At 52.7% G+C, this 20,542-nt stretch overlaps 1 protein-coding gene across 1 annotated transcript in view; it reads left to right on the forward strand.

Annotated features, from left to right (window-relative positions):
• PLXNA2 (plexin A2) overlaps positions 1-20,542 on the forward strand; it is a 171,734-nt gene that overhangs the window by 138,180 nt on the left and 13,012 nt on the right. Inside the window, exons 15-25 of the mRNA XM_026077185.1 lie at positions 987-1,154; positions 2,478-2,571; positions 5,794-6,033; positions 6,505-6,648; positions 7,821-8,055; positions 10,356-10,498; positions 12,231-12,499; positions 17,948-18,014; positions 19,098-19,244; positions 19,731-19,890; positions 20,407-20,510. Coding sequence (XP_025932970.1) covers positions 987-1,154; positions 2,478-2,571; positions 5,794-6,033; positions 6,505-6,648; positions 7,821-8,055; positions 10,356-10,498; positions 12,231-12,499; positions 17,948-18,014; positions 19,098-19,244; positions 19,731-19,890; positions 20,407-20,510 — 1,771 coding nt within the window. The remainder of the gene's footprint in view (positions 1-986; positions 1,155-2,477; positions 2,572-5,793; positions 6,034-6,504; positions 6,649-7,820; positions 8,056-10,355; positions 10,499-12,230; positions 12,500-17,947; positions 18,015-19,097; positions 19,245-19,730; positions 19,891-20,406; positions 20,511-20,542) is intronic.

Here is a 20,542-nt window from a genome sequence, read left to right on the forward strand (position 1 = left end):
TCGCTTGGCATCTCACGCCAGAGCTAAGCAGAGCCTGCGACGCCTGGCAGCGCGCGGGGCCAGCGCAGGGTGAGCGGGGCCGGGAGCGCCGGCGATGCTCYGGCGGGCGGGCAGGGAGCTCCGGCCGCACCAGCGGGCACGGCAGTGCTCCGCGAGATAGCGGGGACTATGGGGAGAAGCGTTCCTCACGCAAGGACACCTCCTCCGTTAAATGAATGAGAATAAGATGAGGAAGGGAGAAGTGGAGCGAGCGGAAGCAGCACAAACGGCGACTCTGAAGCAAGAACCTCAGCACTGCTCCTCCACTTCTCCATCCGCTGACTGAGTCCTCTGCACTTTGAAAGCGTGTGGCTACCCTGCCACCTAGACGGTCCCTGGGGCCCTGTTGGAGGCAGGTGGTCTGTTGTGTCCAGCCACCCAGCAGCAAGAGCTGGGGTGGTTCCTGCTCTCGCGGGGAGATGGGAGCAGAGCCGGGAAGGTGGTGGTGACAGTGGGAAGCGCTCCCGAGCAAGGCCGCCTCCTTCCCTGGGTCCGCTGTGCTGCTCCCGAGGATCTGTGTGTGCAGCGGAGTGGGGAGGGCAAGAATTTGGCTTTTGAGGGAGCTTGTGCATCCCATTTAAAAAGCAGCCATCTGTTTTCACACGCCCAACAGAAGGCAGTGGGTTCACAGAGGGATGCAGGAGGCTGCAATTTGGCACAAAGAGTAATTTCAGAGAGTCTGAGTTCCTCTGGATAGGCAGGAGCAGTCTCCGCTCACACGAGGCTCCGTTCCTTCTCTCATGTGAATGAATCCCCCGTGCGCACGGGTGTCCGGAGCTTGTCCTGATTCTGGGTTTCAGAGTAGTGGGCTTGACCGAGCGTTCAGCCCGTTCGTGAGCTGCGCCTTACCCCTGCCACAGCGGCAGCTCGGTCTGGGACGCAGGGCTGCTTTCTGCCCCCGTGCTGCGACTGCCTGCTAACGTTTGCCCTGCCTCTCTCTTACACAGGCGATCCATGAGTGAGATTGTGTGCGTGTCTGCCCCGTCCGCACACGGCCTCGGCTCTGTTCGCGTCTCAGTGAGTGTCGATCGGGCTCAGCTCGAAAGGACCTTGCTATTTGAGTACATTGATGATCCAAAAGTGCAGCACATCGAGCCTGAATGGAGCATTGCCAGGTAGTACCAAGCTCTAACAGCTCTTCTTCCAGCAGGAGAGGAGCTAACTCACCAGATCTGACACGGTCTTGTCTCTCAGGATGCACTTAATGAGGACAAAAGAGGGTTTGTTTTGAAATGCACAACCCACCCAGGGTTCTGGATTTGTCAGTGCTAGACGTCTGCTGCATTTGCATTTACAGAGATGGAAAATCAGGTCCAGAGTTATTAAAGTAGTTGTAATTACTAAGGCAATTACAGCAATAGCAGTCTGCACCGAGATTTTGGGAGCACGAATAAAGCCCCAAGATCACTTCCATCTGCTGAAGAAGTGCACAATTGCTCATTAAAGGCTCCTTCTTGTAGTTCTGGAATAAAACAAAAACAGCAACCACCAAGAAAGGAAAAAGCTGATGCTAATCAAAATGTGCTGTTTATCCAAGATTCACTGCTAAGGACAGGATGGCAGGCGCTGTCACATCACTGTGACGTAGGCAGCGCTGAAAACTCTGGGCCAGATTCATCTCTTGGTGTTACTTCAGTGGTTGTTCTCACAAGGGATGTAACGCAGCTATTCATTTCACTTCCAATTATTTTTTAAAATTGCCCATGAAAGAAGTATGTGTCTCTCTGCAGGCTCCAAGACATTTTTGCTTTGAGCCCAAATTCAAAATCACTTCATGTTTTGGGTGAGATGGGTTTGATGGGCTTGTCAGAGTTGCTAGTAGAGATGATCTAAAAGCAACAGCTGGGCTCTGCTGTGGAGGGGCTGGAGATTTCTGTGAATTTGGGGTGTGCTGCTGCAATTACCACATGAAAGAGGAAGCCAAGTGTGAAAGCCCGTGCTCGGGGGCCGCATCCAGCCCCACGTGCTCTCAGCCCTGACGGGAAGGGTGCTCCTCGCTCCCCTGCCCCTGGCCTAGCCACAGCATGCTGCCTCTGCGGTTCAGCGCAGGGCAGTGACAGGTCTGTCGCATGCCATGCCATTTGTCATGCAGTACCCTGTTACTTGAAAAAGGTCACCATGTAAATCACCAAACACCACGACTAATCTATTGTTCTTATGTATTTAGTCTCAGCTCGGTTGATTTCTTTGGTCCTCGCAATGTTGTTGTGTGGGAGGGGGCACAGCAGAGAGTAGAAAATCCAGCTGACTTGCGGGACACCGCTCCCCACAGCTCGATGTGGGGTTATTAATCCACCATGTTGCCCGGTTTGTGTAGCAGCTGCAGGAAACATCTTTCTGCGATCAACAAGCATCCTAATTGTCAAGCACGGTCTCTGCGTGTCGCCTCAGCTCCTCCTGCCAAACGCATTAATCTGATGTCTCCTGGTTCTCTGCAGCGGACACACACCTCTGACAGTCACCGGGTCCAACCTGGACGTGATTCAGGAGCCGAGGATTCGCGTCAAGTACAACGGAAAGGAGTCTGTCAATGTAAGTGGCTGCTGTCGCTGCGGTGCAGCTGGCTTCCGCGCTCCCCTGTGCGAGAGTGGGCCGCCCGCGGTGCGTGCCCCTGCGCAGCTCTGGCACCGCAGCGGCCGGTGGCGCACCTGGATGAGCCCCCTGCGCTCTGCAGCGCAGCGGGTGCCCTCCACCTCGGTATAGCATGCACCTTTACAGGCGCATCCCACCCCCATGTGTCAAAACAGCCCCCGGAGATGCCCTGCCTGGAGAGACTTGCTGTGACAAGCAGTGCTCCAGGCATATCTCACTGAGACTTAGCCAGCCTCCAGCAGCAAAGCCCACATGCCTTCTGTAGGCTTGGGACAAATCTGAGTCACACTTGCTGTCCTGTGCCCAAGAGACTCTCCCAAGGTGTAGATTACCTTAAATGTGCCTTTTTTGGATGTTCTTAGGAACATCTCTCAGCTAGTTCTTGCTCTGCTCGGAGAAACACTGTGCTGTTTTAGTACCAGGTGATGAGAACTGCTCTGCTAATCACTTGCTAGATCTAATTTTCATTAAACTTGCTACTTTTTGAATTGTCAGAGTACTTAAACAAGAGCATCACAGGCTCATAAAGGTCCTCTGGGTATTTAAGCTTCTGTCATTTATAATTGTCCCTGCAGTTTTGTTCTTTTGGTTTGTTTAACTAGATTGCTATAAAGAGCTCTGGTTACAAAGTGGGGTGGGATATGCCTGTGTGTCCTAGCATCAAATTCATTTACCCAGGGAAGATAGAAGCCTAAGCACATTTAAGGGCTGACAGAGCACTTGTCTCATGGCTTGCTATAATAAGGAGGGTGGATAGGGCAGATTATTATCCTGCTCCCGCGCAGGAGCAGGTGGATGTGGCCCAAGGGGTGCTGGTGAGGAAGGACCAGCCATGAGCTGTGAGCAGGGATGCAGCAGGGACCTGGATCATGTGGTGCTTGTGGCTTTGTGAGGCCTGGCTGTCCATCCTTGGAGGGATGCAGAACATGACAGTGGGAAGGGATGGGGACGGGGACCTGGGGACCGTTGGCAGCGTGAGCATGACACAGACAGTGGGAATTCCCTTCTTCAGCAACGAAGGGACTGCCTTGGGGACAGGTTAGACCTGTCAAGGAGTCTTCAAAGCTAGAAGCTGAAAAGTCCACTTTGGGTTGTCTCTATCACCTCAGATTCTCTCTGACCTGGACCTTGAGTCAAACGAATTTGTTCTGCCCTTGCAATTCCTCCGTGTCCGAGCCCCTGAGCCCACTCCAGCCGAGCGTTCTCCGTCTCCCCAGGACGCTCTCCTCCCCGGCACCTCGCTCTGCTCGGCAGGCTGGAATGGGATGGAAAGACTGAACATGTCTGTCTCCATCATTGCCAGCTGCTCTGCAGTTCCCATTTTAGTCGTGCTGTTTTTGTAAAAGCCCAGAGCTGGGCATTAAGGCACTGCCAGTTAGGAGGCTGCTATGTTTTACTAGTCCCTCTTTAGCTGCCTGTCTATAAATAAACCTATTGCAGCAGCTCTGGGAAGGCAATCGTGTACCAGACTGGGGGAGGGAAGGAGGAGAGATGGGAACCACTTCGGAAGCAGCAGCCTTCCGGCCACTTTTGCTCTTGCGGCTCGCTCGCAGCAGCAAGGCAAGGTGCTGCCTCCCTGCTAAGCACTTTCCTTGCTGCGAGGGACATGCAGCTGCGATCACCTTGATGTTCCTCAAACAAGGAATTCGTAGCAGATTTTAGGGTTGATCTTACACTTTGAGTCCCAGTGCAATGCCAGCTCTTTCCTCTCTCTGTGGGAATACTGTATTTTTCCAGTCCAAGAGCAGGAAACTGAAATGAATCCTTGCTTAAGCAGGTACTAACTGATATTCTTGTACATTACAAATCAGAATTGTACCTCCACTTTACTTGGAATTTATTTTGACCAGGTAAACTGAAAAATATTGTTTCTATGCAGTGAACTTTCTGACTAAGTCTATATTATCTTAGAAAGGGCAAATCACTTAGCAGTCTTTTTCCATACTCCCTTTCTCCCTTCTCCTCTGAAATTCTTTTTCATCTGAGCTTTTTGTAAAAAGACATCTAATTTTGATGTTAGCAGTTGCAGCTACAGTGTTACAAAAATAATTCTGAAGACACAAAATTGATTGAAATTACATTTTCTACTTATGGAGGGAGGCCAAACGGTTGGTCTCTTGCTGCCTTATAAGGCAAGAGTCTAATAAATCAGCAAGCTCCCTGCTTCCAGGAGCTAGAGGAGCTGTGGATATCCTCAGCCCAGCAGGAGATGACCTTTGTGTTACCTCCCGTCCTTGATTGTTAGATGATCGTTCCTCTTTCTCAGTGGTATTAGAGAATTGCCTCTAATCACCAATTTGTAGCAGAGACCAGATATTCATTATAGGTCTGTTTCAAAGCTAGCATTGCCCAAGAGAATGCAACTGGAAAGAAAAATAAGAAAAAAAAGGCTAAGTGACCTGGTATGCAATCCTTTAGCTTCCTTAAAACACTTTTCATTTTGAAGCTCTACCTCCATATCTTCTGCAGTGCTTTTTTTGCTGGCTGGAGAGGAAGCAGATGTTCCCAAACTATGACTGTAATGGTTCAAGCTTAGATAATTATTTCCAGATAAACACCAATCCACTGGACTCTTCAGGGAGTATTTAAGGAATTGTAACATCATTGTCCAAGCCAGAATTTAACAGCACAGAGGAATAAGGTTTTCCCTGCCCCTTCTCTGTAATTTCTGAGAATTGTCCTCAAAATGCGAATGAGCTGGCAGGGTCAGGACCCCAACTTTATCTGTGCCCTGGTCCACTTCATAGTGCAGCTCAAAGGCAGGATGCTAAATCAAAGCTGATTTGGAAGGGAAAATGCAACATGTATGTTGGATGCTGGGGCATCATTCAGGCGTGATGTCTGAGATCACAAGCTAGCACAGTGCCTAAGGATTATAGTTATGCGTTGGAGTGCAAAAAGCGTTCCTTTAGGCTGCTCCTCCCCAAGTCTTCTAGCTGAGTTTTGCCTTGTGGAGGTGAGCCTGCCTGCCACCAAGCCCCGCAAGCGCGAGCTCAGGCTGCTGAGCTGCTCCTGCTCCAGTCGTTCCCCCTTCAGCTCTCGGATAAGGGTAGCAAAACACGGCTGTGGCGCTCCTGTTCCCGAGCGCAGCTCCCCAGCCGGCAGTTGAGTTCCCAGCCTGGCTTGCACGGCTGCCTGTCAAACTGCTGCCTTCCCCCGCAGGTCTGCAAGGTGGTGAACGCCACCACCCTGACGTGCCTGGCTCCTGCCCTCACCCCCGAATACCGGCCCGGCCTGGATGCCGTCGAGCGCCCGGACGAGTTTGGTTTTATCTTTAACAATGTGCAGGCTCTGCTGGTCTATAATGACACAAAGTTTATATACTACCCAAATCCAACATTTGAACTCCTGAGCCCTACTGGGGTACTGGAGCAGAAACCCGGATCGCCCATCATCCTCAAGGTAAGGACGCCTTTGCGCCCCAGCGTGAGCCGCAGAAGCCCTCCGGCGTGCTGCGGTTGAGCACACAAGTGATCGTATCAGCAGCTGGTTCGAGTTCAGCAGAACAAAATAGGCTTTACTGTCTTATATCTGTATAACTGTGTATACCCTACAGCTTTTACCGGCATAGCTGTGTAAGATAAAAATCTTGTCCAGTACTCTATAGTTATCTACTATATCTACAGTTACTGTCAGCAAAGCTTTTAAAGCTCTACTTGCAATGGCCGTGCAAAAATTGTAGCTCCAGGAAGAACCAGATCTTCTGTTTTGGGAGATCCAGAAAGCAATGTGTGATAGAGAAATTTTATACCGCTCCTTGGAGGGTGGGGGGACACTAGAAAGAGGCCCTTCTTCTGCACAAGCTGTGAATGAGAATGAAAACCAGAGAAATACGCTGCATCTTTGTACAGTCTTCTCTATCTCTGTTACTAGGGAAAAAATCTGTGCCCACCTGCTCCGGGAGGAGCAAAGCTGAACTATACCGTCCTGATCGGCGAAACGCCCTGCGCCGTCACTGTGTCGGAGACCCAGCTGCTGTGCGAGCCTCCGAATCTCACCGGGCAGCACAAAGTGATGGTGAGGGGTCACAGCTCCTGTCTGCGCCTCTCCCCTCCCTTCCTCCTTCCCGCCCTTCTTCTCCATCTCTCCAACTCCCTGGGATATTTGAGTGCCATTTCTTATCTGAGGATCAGTAGGATTTCAGGTCCTTATGGTTGTCTAACCAGAAGCTTAAAGCATTGATTAGCATGAAGAAAATTCCTATTACCTCCTTGGAGACTCACCACCTACTATCAGACCCTTCTAGAAAGAACAAATATTTATGGCAGTGACTTCACCAGATACCGTCTTGTCTTTGATGTTGCTCCTTCTTTCTCCACTAATGGGTGGGACAATTTGCAGTACGCTGTATTCTCCCTTCTGTACAGGAGGAAGAGATTTTAGCAGCCCTTGTAGCCAGACACAATTTGCTAAGTAGATAGAAAGAAGGTTCTGCCTTTTTCTGAAACAAAAGTAGCCAGGGACACCTGAACCCTGGTTTGGCTGGACCAGCAGCCTCATTGAGGGTGATGGTCCCTGTATCCTCCTTTGCTTTGATTTTTATTGCTTTCCTCTAGTCTAGTCACAGCGCAAGCAGGCAGTTGCTAAAGTGCTTGAGTAGAGCCAAAATGAGATTGTAATTGTGCTTTATTTCTCTTTAAGTTCAGCATCCAGAACATGCTTGAATTATCACAATATGATTCACATAAGAGCAACCTGGCCAATAGCTGCTTGCATCTGGGGCATGGGCCCATCCAAGCAGACCCTGTGCCGTTGTTAACCTCCAGCCTGTTTGTTCTGTAACTTCCCTATGAAGCTTTCCCTTCCCTTCGCCTCTTTTCTCTGTGAAAAGTCTGTTTCCTGTCAGTGAAATTGTCACCGGGTTGCTAATGTCCGCGGTTTACAAAAGGGAGTTGAAAGCTTATAAAACGAAAGTCAAATGGAGCCATCAGATAATAAGAACAAAGCCCAGATAGTGAAGGGCTGACACATTTATCATGACTTGAAGCTGCTCTGCGCTCACGTAAGCTGCGCCCTGTATTTTTTGAAGACGGTCAGTGTTGCTGTAGTCATGGCTGAGGTTTGCTCTGTCTTCCCAGGGCATCCGTCCAGCCCGTGCGGTGCTTGCCCTAGCCTGCAAAGAGGGGGGCTTTGGGAGGGGTTAACACCCTCGCCAGGAGCCGCTGTTCACCTGCCTTTGTGTTCGGTAGGTGCGCGTTGGTGGCATCATCTTCTCCCCCGGTTCGGTGAGCATCGTCTCAGACAGCCTGCTGACCCTGCCGGCCATCGTCAGCATCGCGGCCGGAGGCAGCCTGCTCCTCATCATCGTCATCATCGTGCTCATTGCCTACAAGCGCAAGTCCCGTGAGAACGACCTCACGCTCAAGAGACTCCAGATGCAGATGGACAACCTGGAGTCACGGGTCGCCCTGGAGTGCAAGGAGGGTCAGTGCCACAATGGTCCTGCGCGTTCAGGGGTACAGGAGCGGGTGTACTGAGACCGCCGTGGGGGAACTTTGCTTCCTCATGCGCTGCAGTGTTTCCACCCATTTCCTTACGCCAACCAGCCATGGTGTAGCTGTAGGACCACAGGCTCTCTGCGCGCTGGGGCCCTGTGCTCCTTCCGTTGTCTCATACCGATTGCATCGCAGGATCATTTGGGCAGGACATGTGTTCTTCCTTGCAGAAACCCTGCCTGCCTGGCAGAGCATCTCCAGGACATTCCCCCAGCTTCAACTGGCAGTAAAAGTCACCCCAAAGGTCAGTCCCCGAGCCCATCCCCGCAGGGCCATCCTGGCGTCACAGCAGCCGAATCAGTGAAACGGCGTGCCAGTGCCACCGGCATGCTCAGCCCCATCGCTTCCCTGGTGAGGAGCGCTGTGGTCGGTGTGCACCAACCACGCTGCCCCAGGCCTGGCTGCAGCCTGAGCAAGCCCAAGCCTGGTTCTAGGCTCCGGCTGCACTCGGCGTGGAGCAGGGCGGAGGTCGGGCCCCGATGGCGCAGCCAGGCCTGCGCCAGCCCCGGGGTGCCCCGCTATCCATCGGCCTTTTCATGGAGGGCTTTTTAGCAGGCACAGAATGAGATAGGGATCGGGGAGCGCTTGGGCCCCAGAGAAACGAGGTGTTTTCCAGACGGGAGGCAGTAGAGCTGGAAAGCTGAGCTGGTCCCTGCTTTCAGCTGTAAAATGAGAGCGCAGCCCAGCTCGCGTGGGCCTTCGCCCCTCAGCATCCGACCCCGGGGAAGACCCAGGCCGGAGGAGGCTCCTTGCAGCCGCCCTGCCCTCGGGCCGGAGCTGCACGAGGTGGCGCTTTGCAGCGGCTGCTGGCGCAGGAGGGCCGCGGTTTGGCGCAGAGGTGTCGGCGGTGCGTTTGGGTGGGGAGCGGGGARCGCTTTGGGTTTGTTTGCATGTGCGGAGGCTGCAAGGTAGAGGCTGTGTGTCCCCAGCCAGGCTGCGCCCATACATAAGTCGTGATCTCTCCTGAATAGGTCTCATTTTTGGCCTTACGCTTTCAAGGCTGCCCTTTTAAAATCAGCCGAACAAATTCCGTACAGCTACCCATATATACAGAGGTCACACTATGAAATCTGCAGCTTTCTATTTATTTTTCTTTGATTCACTAAGCTCCCTTCCAACTGGATAAAACACATTCCCTAGGATGTATGAACCACCACCACCACCACCCTCCTCAGAACGCTTTTTGTCCTAACTCACCAGCTACAGAAATCGCTGTTCACCTCCCATCCTCGTGTCCCTGCCGAGAGGCCGAGCTCGCTTGCCTTGTTGCTAGGGACAAGGCTTGTGCCTGCCAACCTCTGCAAGTGACAGTTCTAACTAGTTAAAATAACACACAAGGCACCTCAGAAGCAAACGTGTGACAAGGTTCTTCCTATCCCAGAGACCTGCTCTTGTTAGCTCTGTGGCTGCAGCTAGGCAGAGCTTACTTCTTCATAAGCGTACTGCCAAAAGAGACATGTTTTGACTTACAGTGGAGGTCTTTATCTGGAGAGCAACCATTCAGTTGGGCTCGGTCTCTTTGCTGGTTCAGTTCGGAGGACACCGTACACCCCGTGTGCCCATCTGCCCACCACGCAGCCTCTCGCAACGTGCTGACCTCCCCCCGGACCGACCCTCTCCAGCCGGACCCGTCCTCAGAGCAGGTCTGCGAAGGAGTCCTTGTGGAAGCCAACATTTTATGGTTTGGAGAAGGAACGCAAGCACACACCGATACAGCTGTGATATCCCTGTTGATATTATGTTATAAAAGGAAGAATAAACTCCTTCCTGACCCCTGCAGCAGGCGGTTTCTGCACAGAAGCATGAGGCTTGATTATTTTGGCTACTGTAGATAGAGAAGAAAAAGAAAGGAAAATATGGGAGGCACCAAGTTATGAAAATAGATCCTCATTTCTATCTGCAGCCTTTAAAGGTGTTTGGGGTGTGTATACACAGGTGTGAACTGCATACAAATTAATAAGCATCTTTTGTTCTCAGCATCTGTTCTTTGCAGCGCCTGCTCACTCACTCTCAGCTGCCGTGAAAGGGTCTCCAAGCGTGAGGGTCTATCTAAGCTACATGGCAAGATCTCCACTAAAGCAGTTTCCTGAGCTGCTCCATTTACTTTTGTTAATGTGCCTCCGAGGAAAGCAGGCAGCTGGCCGTCCGCGGAGCCCCTGCCCTGCAGCCGAGTTCCCCGAGCTCGTGTTTGATTACATTTCTCTTTCTTGTTCTTTTCTTCCTGAATAGCTTTTGCAGAGCTGCAGACAGACATCAATGAATTAACCAGTGACCTGGATCGTTCAGGAATCCCATACCTTGACTATCGGACGTATGCGATGAGGGTGCTTTTCCCAGGCATCGAGGACCATCCTGTCCTACGGGAGCTGGAGGTAATGAACAGGCAGGGCAAACACCCCCCATCCAGCACGCGCGGCTCTCTCCCTGGGGTGCCCTGGGACTGTTGCTGGCCCCTCTGGCAAACCTGCAGGAAACCCGCACAGCAGGGAAGCACCTTTGTGCCTTCCACGCTGAATTTTATTAGAAGCACTGAGAAATAGTAGCAAAATGAACCCAGAGTTCATTTGAACAAAGAACCTGGTGTTTTATCTTCATAGCACACTGCTTGCTTCCTCTTGGTTTCTTCCACACTGCTGCTGTTTTAGTTTAATTTTATTGGTTTTTATAGTGCTATAGACCAGCAGCAAAGCATACCACATAAGTTATCCGTATCCTTTTAAAGTCCTCCTTAATCACCTTACGATGTAGGGAAAAGCTGTGTGCCTGGGATCATCCTACTGCTGCTATTTCATGGCATGTCCACAGGAGGGCAAGCGCTTTGCCTAGGCTTGGCCTGCTGCTGGGTTTGCTGTAAGCAAACGCTTTAATTGCCCTTTTTTTTTTTCTCTCCAGTATGTGCATGAGAATCCCTGTGCTTCACCCAGCTGCAGCTTCGTTTAGGTAGTGAGTTAAGAGAGTCCCTATAAATTAATTCCATCAAGTTTCTTCTGAAGATAAAAGGCTTTACTGAAGGGTCAGAAGTGGTCAGTGTGGTAACACAAGTGCTAGGTAGTGTTAATGCATTGAATTAGATTCTTTTCCAACAGGCCACCAACACTGAGCAGTTGTCCTGGTGTTGGTGAAACTCGTGCTGGCTGTCCTTCAACCAGCCTCTCCCAGCCACGTTCCCAGGCCCCAGGTTTTCCAGTCCCACACATTATGTTCACTGTTTAAATTGCCAAATAAGCTGGTCCTCTAACAAACAAATATGAATGCTTTTTATTTGTTTTACTCATGAAAAGCAGGATTGCAGAAGTGATAAATGTGTTGCCAATTACACAGTTGCTTAATTATGTAACGTTAGTAAAACCAATACATAAGTCTCCAAGATGTTTGTTAAAGAGTTGCTTAATGTAGTTCATCATTTTCACTCGTAATGAATTACTTGAATCTGGAACTGGCTGAAAGCCTCAATTAATTTTTTACACTTGTCTCATAATAAAGCAATAGTCTAAATTAGTATTTAATTTACTTATAGGAGTGTCACTTTTTATGCAGAACAAGCAAAATTGTATGTCATTTATAGGGCCGTTAGCCTCAAAGCAGCAGCAGCTTTATGGCGTGCAGAGAGCGCAATTCCGGGCAATGATTAAGGCAAGTAGCGCTGTACAAAAAGCGTGGTGTTTGTTCAGGACCGGCCACGGCCCCGGAGCACGTTTTGGGCTGGTGAGCCCCTGAGAGGCCTGGTGCTTGCTCGGGTCCCCAGGGCTGAAGCAAAGACCGGCTCTGCAGCCCTGGAGGAATGATACAGCGGGGTGTGGAGCGGCGCTTTCCCGCGCGCTCCCCCGGATCAGCTGGCCGTTCCCGCCCGGGGAGTGCACTGTTATCGCAGGGGCCCAGGATGGTGGCAATGGCCCAATCTCCCTTACCTTATTCTTGGGAAACGTTGTAGTTCCTAGTGCCCTGGTCTGAAATGAAAGGGCTTGAGCACTGGGGCTTGTCCTGCTGTTTGTTGGTCGCGTGGCTGGCCAAAATGAGGAAGCAGAGGACTCCGTGGTGCCCACGGTTCCGGTCGCTTGTCCTCCGGTTGCCTTGGCTGATGGGGCACACTCTCGTCCGCTGCAGGTCCAAGGGAATGGGCAGCAGAACGTGGAGAAGGCCTTGAAGCTCTTTGCGCAGCTGATCAACAACAAAGTGTTTCTGCTGACGTTCATCCGAACGCTGGAGCTGCAGCGCAGCTTCTCCATGCGCGACCGCGGCAACGTGGCCTCCCTCATCATGACGGGCCTGCAAGGCAAGCTGGAGTATGCCACCGACGTGCTGAAGCACCTGCTCTCCGACCTGATTGAGAAGAACCTGGAAAACAAGAACCATCCCAAACTGCTCCTGCGCAGGTACAGCGCGCGCGTGGGGAAGGAGATGGTCGGCCAGCGTTACGGCCCGGGTCCTGCGGCAGCAGCAGGGCTGGTGGCGGTGCCGGCGTGTCTCCCAGCCGTGATGGAGCAGGTAGCACCGCTGGCCCTGCCGGCGGGTCTTGGGAGCTTCTGTGTGTCCAGGGGCCTCTCGGCGGCCAGGCAGTGGCACGCTGCAGAGCTCCAGGCTGGCGTCAGAAAGAAAAATGCAGTTCTCCATGGGGGGGCTCGGAAGGACCCATCCATTTCCTCGCCCGTCTCCAGGAATACGGGGTTAACTATACTGTATGATTTCACAGACGGCTGAGCAGGGTCTTAAATTGCATCCAAGAGAACTATTACCTCTGATACTTCTATCTTTCACTCGCGCGCTCGTCGCTCACCCCCAGCCCCAGCAGCCTCCCTCCCCTGGCTCAGCTGCGAGCRGGGCCCCGTGACGGACCTGCCCGCGCTGCCTGCTTCACCTTGCCGCTGCCTCCACCGGCACTTTACTCCGTGAAAGAGTAACTGAGCCGGCGAGACCAGGGCACCGCGCCGGGGGCAGAGGACRCGGAGATGGGAGCTGCCTGTCACTGCCACGCTGCCTCTGCCACGTGCACCCTGGGCATGGAGCAGCGTYGGGAGGAGCGGACGCGCAGCTGTTTAAGTCATCTTATTACATTTTGGGCTCTGTAGGGCAGGGGCCTGGTTTCTTGTATATCTGTAAAATACTTGGGGTTCCTGCCTCCCACACCTTTGATATCCTCGTGATGAGCAGAGGATTAATAACGGAGCCGAACGGTTCGGAGCCGGCCGTGCCGTGGGTGGCCGGCGGTGCCGTCGGGCGCTGGGGCTGCCCAGCGAGGCGGCGCTTCCCTGCGGCGACGGCCTTTGCTCAAGGACTCACGGTGCTTGCGGACCTTCTCCCCTAAGTGTCTGAGCCACCTCACAGATATTTATGGGTTTTATCCTCGCAGCGTCCGTGAGGGCTGGATAGAGAAGTAGCATTTGTGTTTCACAGCTGGGGAAAAGAGCTAAAGAATGGATTAAGCAACTAAACCCAAGATCATGCAGGGGAAATGTCAGAAAAAAGGAGGGGAAAAGAAGTGTTTGTTGCTGCAGACCAGCTCGGCAGCTGTAACCATCGAGCAGCAGGCGAGCCCTGTTCGCCGGGTGGCGAAGCGCGGCCGCATGGCCCTGCTCCTGCGGGCCTGCCCAGGCGGCCGCCGCCGGCCCGGAGCAGGCGCCGAGGACGGAGGACAGCGGGCGGCCGCGGGCAAGGGGAGAATTTCGCAGCTCTGGGAACGTTCCAGGGATTCCTGCAGCCGTAATGAGCATACGTGACAGGAAATTGCTTTAACACCGGCCGTGTTTGCGGAGGCAATAACTCATCTCCGGAAAGGAAGCCGGCTTAATTTCCCCCGTGGTTTGACGAGTCGCTGTGAAGGATTCTTCTGCCTCAGCCGTGCATAATGGCTTTTCACAGCGCTCGAAAAATACCGGGCTGACGCTCCCCGCGGCRCCCTGCTCGCCGCCAGCGCCGCGGCTTGGCCCGCGGGTCCGTGCCCCCTCCGGCGCCCGTCCGCAGCCCTGGGACGGAGCCCGGCCCGCAGGGAGCGCCTGGCAAGCGGAGCTCGAGCGCCGCTCTTCGCCCGCCCACGCCGTCTTCTCCTCGTTCTGCAAAGCCGGAGACGGGAAGGATTATGCACCATCCCGCTCTGACATGAGAAGGGTTCAGCTCCGGTGCCTCCGGACCGGGGGGGGAGAGGAGTTAAGCCAGAAGCAAATGTTCTTCTGCTTTAAAGGCAGCTCGGAGGAGAAAAACCCAGCCAGGCTTGACGCGGCTCTCGCGTTGGCAGTCGTATCCGGGGAGCGGTGCCTGCTGTGCCGGGAGGAGCTGACATCTGCCCGCAGATTTGTACCGGGTTGAATCCAGACCGAGCTGCGGGTCTCGGTTTGAGAGGGCCCCAATCCCGCAGAGACCGGGCGCCATCCCCGCTGCCCTTCCTGCAGCTAGCGCCCCTGACAGCCACAACTTGTCTTCTGCAAACACAGGGTCAGGACAAGTTTGGGGCACCGCAGGGGCCTCCAGGAGGAAGAAGGACGGGGATGGAAAACCTCCCCATCCCAGGAGCAGCCAGGACCAGCAGCTTCTGGCAAAGTCCGCAGGGCCTGCAAATTCTTTCGGAGAACAGAAGGTTACAAACTGAGCTATTTGCCACCCCAGGTCTTACTTTGTGTTTTGAACACAAAACTGTTGTCGCTTCTTTAGAGAATGGGCTTCCTGGGGCATTTCATCCTCTCCTCTGCTCTAGGAGTGAATTATCCTCCCAAAACTCCGGGGTGCCGCACAGAAACCAGACGARCCCAAGGAGCTTTCGTTATCACCTGCTCGTGATTTGCTGGTTCTCTGCCCTGGGCATCGCTGGGATGGTGTTTGTGGAGGCAGATCCCGGTGTGGCTGCTGAGACCCCCCAGGCCAGGCCGGCAGGGAAGAGCGGGCAGACGCAGGGGAGATGTCCCGGATCTGCAGCAGCCTCTTGCCTCTCCCGCGGGAGGTCGCGGACAGTTTGCTCCGGGGTGTTCCCCGATGGACACGCGCCGGCGGGCAGGACCCACTCCCCTGTCGGCAGCGTTGACGGCTGGGTGCTCCCTCCCCGTTTGCTTGATTTATACTGCTGGAAATGAGGGATCCCAACCAAAAAGGTTTGATTTTGCAGAGAGAAAAGCAAAAGGAACAGGAACAGCCCTTTCCTTCCCTCTCTTCCAAAGTGTTTGGTCACGGTTCCCAGAGGATCCCTGGGATTTAGGCACCCATCCCCTACCAAATGGCAGTGCAATCATGATGTCAAAAAAATCGCACTGTTATTTATCTGGCTGCTTCTTCCTTACCCACGTCTCCTGGTGCTGGGGATGCCGGCAAGGCAAGACGCGCACGTGACCCTCTCCGATGGCGCTACGGCTGTGGATGCGGAGAGCAGTGGCAGAGCCGGAGCGAGCCTTTCCGTGCCCCCATGCACTCGGCAGCAGCGGCAGCTGCCGCAGCCCTTCCAGCCACGAAAGGAGCTGCTGGTGGCGAAGGAGCACGGGCACGGGGGCTCGGCGACCTCGGAGCTGGCCGTCCTGCGCGGACAGGCCGGCGTTTCGGCTGGAAACCTGTGGTCCAGCCCTTTGCCAGCCTGGAGCGCCTTCGGGCTCCTTGGGCCTTATTTAGTGTGTGAAACGTTCCAGGCTGCGATGTTTTGCTCCGAGTTAATAGCAAATGATCAGCCGCAAAGTGAGATACTATTTCTTATTTTCTGAGCTCTCTGGTGGCAGCACTTGATAGCTGATGCTCAGTTCTTTCTTTCTTCTGCTTTTTTCTTTCCTCTCCCTTTCTTCCACTACTACCCCTTGTGGGAGACAGCAAAAAAGTTTATATTAAATCAAATAAATGTTCAGGTCCCTGGCATAGCAAGCATATAGCAGTTCAGAGACCTAGATAAAGCAAGGGAAAATTAATAAAATACGTGTTTATCTGGGGGTTTTCTCAGCTCTTCTTGTTTAGTTTTGCTTTATTCCCATGCCTCAGTAAGCTGGAGGAGCGGTGGCAGCTTTGGCTGCTGGCGTCAGGCTCCTTTGGAGAGCCGGCTCCGGAGCGCACGTTGCCCTCGTTCCGTGGTCCATACGAGAAGGGTTTCCTCCAAGTCCGGGGATTGTCCCCTGCCGCGTTAATCTGCAGGAGCTTGTTTTGTATTTTCAGAGGCAGATCCGTAAGAGCACCTCCGAGCCCAGGCCGGCTATGCCGTAGGAATGGTCTGTGCAGCGCTGAAGGAGCCCTGTGTCCGTGGCTCCGCCGGCGCCTCCAGCCGGCAGGGAGGCAGCGAGGGGCTGCCGGCCCTGGGGGCAGGTTTGAAGGACGCCCCCGAGGCGCCAGCGCGGGAGGTGCTGGGGTCTTCCGCCGCCTTCAGGCGATTCTGTATTCCTGATAAAGGCACGGAAGGGAACAGCTGGACGCGGCGGCATCTGACACCGCCTCGAGCACACAGATTTGCTCCAACTCCTCTGTCAAACTCTGTATTTCACAGTTATTTTCACAGTGCAAGACCAGGCGGCCTGGCAGGCCACATGCAGCTAATGGGAACTGGACACAGTATTAGTTCATTAGTAGTGTTAATTAGGAGGTTTGCCATTCTTAATTTAATACTCTATTGACAAAGTAGAGTATTAAATTAATATTCACCCTGAAGCCTGGAGTGCATCGTTTTCACAGCGTGAGTTTTTCTCCTGTTCCTTGTTTTGACTGCGCGACTGCCTCCTCGTTCGCTGCGGTTTGCGGCTCGCTGGCTAGGCTGAATGCTCCTGTTTCTTCTCCTTTACTGGGTGACTGAAACATTTTAAACGGGAAAACAATAAGTGTGTCAGTCTGTAGGATGAGTTTTTAGGCAGTTAGTCAATTCAGGCTTGAATTCTTTGGGGATCTGCAGACATTTTCACAAATTCCTGGCAGATATTGCGATCCTAGCGGATGATAGATAACGTAACCCCGGCTCTCTTTGCAGGCTGGAGTCGGGTTTTGTTTGCTGAAATCTGTAGCTCCTGTTCATAGCTGATCGGATTAACGTTATGATGAAACCCTGTTGCTTCTATAGCTCGTGTTTTTTGTTAAATGATAAAGTTTCCAAATGTGCTAGAAGCTGTATGAACGTGTACGAAGAGGCAGTCCCTAATTCAGGGCAGCGGTGCAGATGGGGGAGAGCGAGGAAAGCGGCTCCGGAGAGGGACGGTGACTTGCTTCGGGTCGGTGGCCAGGGCAGAAACGGTCTCGGTGCCGCGGTCTCGCTGCAGCAGCAGCTGTTCACCCGCCGGCTGCCGCCCGGTGCCGCACGCGGGGCCTCCTGCCACAGCCTGTCCTGCCCCGGCAAAAGGAAAGTCTCCCCGTCCTGCAGCGCCAGCGTTAAAAACTATCATTAGGAGCTATTGTATTTAAATTAGAGATAATCTGGGGCACAATGTGGGGAGCGGGTGCGGGGTGGGGCTGGGCAGAAAGCTGCAATTTCCCCGCCATTGTCCCCGCGCGTCCCTGACTGCCAGCAGCCGCCGCAAATCCCAGTGATTTACCAGCCAGGCTGTAATTTGCACCACGTGCAAGGAGCCGAGTGTCACCAGGCTCCCTGTCACCGCGCCGTCAGGGCTGTGACGGGCCGTCAGACAGGCAGGCTGCACGCTGGCAGCTCGGCGCCGCGGGGAAGCAGCCCTGGCCGGGCTGGCCCCTCCGGCTACGTTCCTGCCCAGAGCCCGGGTGCGGGCTGCGGATCGTGTCTCCCGTGTCCCACTGCACCCWCCTCTCCCGTCCCTGGCTGTTCCCCTTCCCTGAGGCCGCCTTGTGCAAGGGAGGTTTGAGACTGCTGATATTTGGGTTGATTTTGCACGTAACGTGTGTATGATGGTGTGTCCTCCTGGCTTCCCTAGGACAGAGTCGGTGGCTGAGAAGATGCTGACCAACTGGTTTGCCTTCCTCCTCCACAAGTTCCTCAAGGTAAGGGAGGGATGGAGCCGAGACCCTCGTACACCCCTTTGCCGCCATCTTTTCCCGTTTCCAGAGTGCTCATCCAGCCATCTGACGGGTGAATCTGGGCTTGAAACTGTTCAATGAGACTCAAAGCAAAATGACTTGCTAGCAAGGCGGGGAGCTGGAGATTTGATCAAAGATGCCTACATCTGGCACTGCTGTTAAATAGGCTGAGTCTAAGCGAACTGCCTCCGTGCGGGACGTCGTTCAGCCCTGAGGCTGCCTGCCACCCTTTTGCAACGTGGCGCACGCAGCAGACCTGCAGCGGGGCGTCCCTGGCAGGTGGCAGTCTCCAGCCCCCAGAAGGCCATCATCCCAGTTCCTCTGATGGTTTACCCAAGCAGAAGAGATCTTCACTGAGGGCTTTGCAGAGAGCAATGGCTGGGGCAGCTAGTCTGCCTCCTAGCCCGTGCAGCACAGTACCCTTTTTGCCCGTCTTGTTCAATGTAGCCTGAAAACTTTCATGTGAGAGAGTTTCCATTGCTTCCCCTGAGCCCTGTTTACAGGTTAATGGATCTCCCTCCTTGGGAGAATCTTTTCTGCTGTTCAGTTTGACTTTCCCTGGCTTTGGTTTCACCTCATTTCACCTAGCTATATCCCTCAGAGCACTCCAAACAAATCACTGTCTTGAGTGCTTACACCTCTTTAGTGCTTAGGGCAATTATCACTTACACCTCCATTCCTGGAGGTATTCCTCTGTATTTTTTAACTTTATTTTTGCTTTTGGAAGCACCACAGAACTTGCTTCATGGGAGTGAACAGTGAGGACTAGATCTCAAGTTCCCCTTTTTTCAGCAATGTAGGTTCAGTAAAGATTTAACAAGCCAAGGACAACATCCCCATCAAGCAATGGAGCTCGTGGTTTGGGGTATCCTGCCTAGGCACTGCTGGGAACTGCAGGCCTGAATTACACATGTGCTAAAGATTAAGTCAATGGGACTGTGCATCCACTGAAATCAATCATGAGCAAAATCTGTCTGCAGGCGAGTGGCCCTGGAGGAGATGCACCTTCACCTCTGTGTTAGTTTTGCTGTCTGTCTCATTGTGCAGGAATGTGCTGGAGAACCCCTCTTCATGCTCTACTGTGCCATCAAGCAGCAGATGGAGAAAGGCCCAATTGATGCCATCACAGGAGAAGCCCGCTACTCCCTGAGTGAGGATAAGTTGATCCGGCAGCAAATTGAGTACAAAACTCTGGTAAGTGATCACTGTAGAAGCTGGGTGTGAGCTATTCTGATATTTAGGCCAGTGATTTGGGCACTACCATGGAGCTCCCACCAAGTCTCCAGTATAAACTGCAGCACTGAAGCCAGTGCAATAATCTATAATGTCCACAAAGCTACAAATCTGAGGTAAAGCCTTGGGCTGCTAGAGCCATGCCCAAGTTAGGTATGTACCTAATTTGCATGTACAAATAGCCTGAGCTAAGGTTTTGAAAGTCAGAGTTTGAGGGGAGCATTTTATCTCCCCTGCATTGACCATTATCCTCTCTCTAGCAAAGGACAATGGAGTCATATTTTAGTCTTTTTAAAGATACACTAAATGCAACAGCCATGATGCAAATAGGGATGCAGTGGTTTTTTTTAATGGGAATTAGTTGTTGTGTGATGGATGTTGYTACTGTTCTGCTGGATGTTTGTCTGAAGCCCTTTAGAGAATGGTCTGGTTCTCCTTCCTTTCCAGATCCTGAACTGTGTGAACCCAGATAATGAGAACAGTCCAGAGATCCCTGTGAAGGTGCTCAACTGTGATACGATCACTCAAGTCAAAGAGAAGATCCTAGATGCAGTATACAAAAATGTCCCATATTCTCAAAGACCAAGAGCTGTTGACATGGACTTGGGTAGGAGTTTCCCTACCTCATTAGAGAGACTGTTATTATCAGTAATTTTTAGTGGGATCTGCAGAGCTTGATGGCTAGAGTTGAGACTTGGGTTACCTGCACAACTATACATGTTTCTGCCCCAAGCAAGCGTGAATGCTGCTCCTGCCAGATAGGTTTTGATCTCTGTGGGATCAGCTAATTGTCCATTGCCCAGTGAACAAATAATTCCTTAAGTCTTCTTCATTGTGCTGAGCAAAGCCTTTCCACAAGATTGTATTTCTTCCCAGAGCTGAGGGGGCAGAGGATCTGGAAAGGTTCTGCACTTAGCTGCAGGAAAACTATCAGTATGAACTTCATTATAGTTGTAAGATTTAAGAAAAGAATTTAGCTTTCACTGAATGCCTCTTACTGGGAGACAGGCTTTTCTATAGGCTCATCTGTCAAGTAGTTACTTGGGCCAGAAGTGGCTAGAGCCCATTAGTATCTCTTGCCTCGCTGACCATCATGTCTGCCTGGCTTTTGTCTCTCTTGCAGAGTGGCGCCAGGGCCGGATAGCTCGTGTGGTCCTGCAAGATGAAGACATCACCACCAAGATTGAAGGAGATTGGAAACGCTTGAACACCTTGATGCATTATCAGGTAAGAAACCAGCCCCAGCAAAGAGGTCCCAG

This window comes from Apteryx rowi, unplaced genomic scaffold (genome assembly GCF_003343035.1).
Source record: "Apteryx rowi isolate R43461 unplaced genomic scaffold, aptRow1 scaffold_45, whole genome shotgun sequence".
In the NCBI taxonomy this organism is placed as follows: domain Eukaryota; kingdom Metazoa; phylum Chordata; class Aves; order Apterygiformes; family Apterygidae; genus Apteryx; species Apteryx rowi.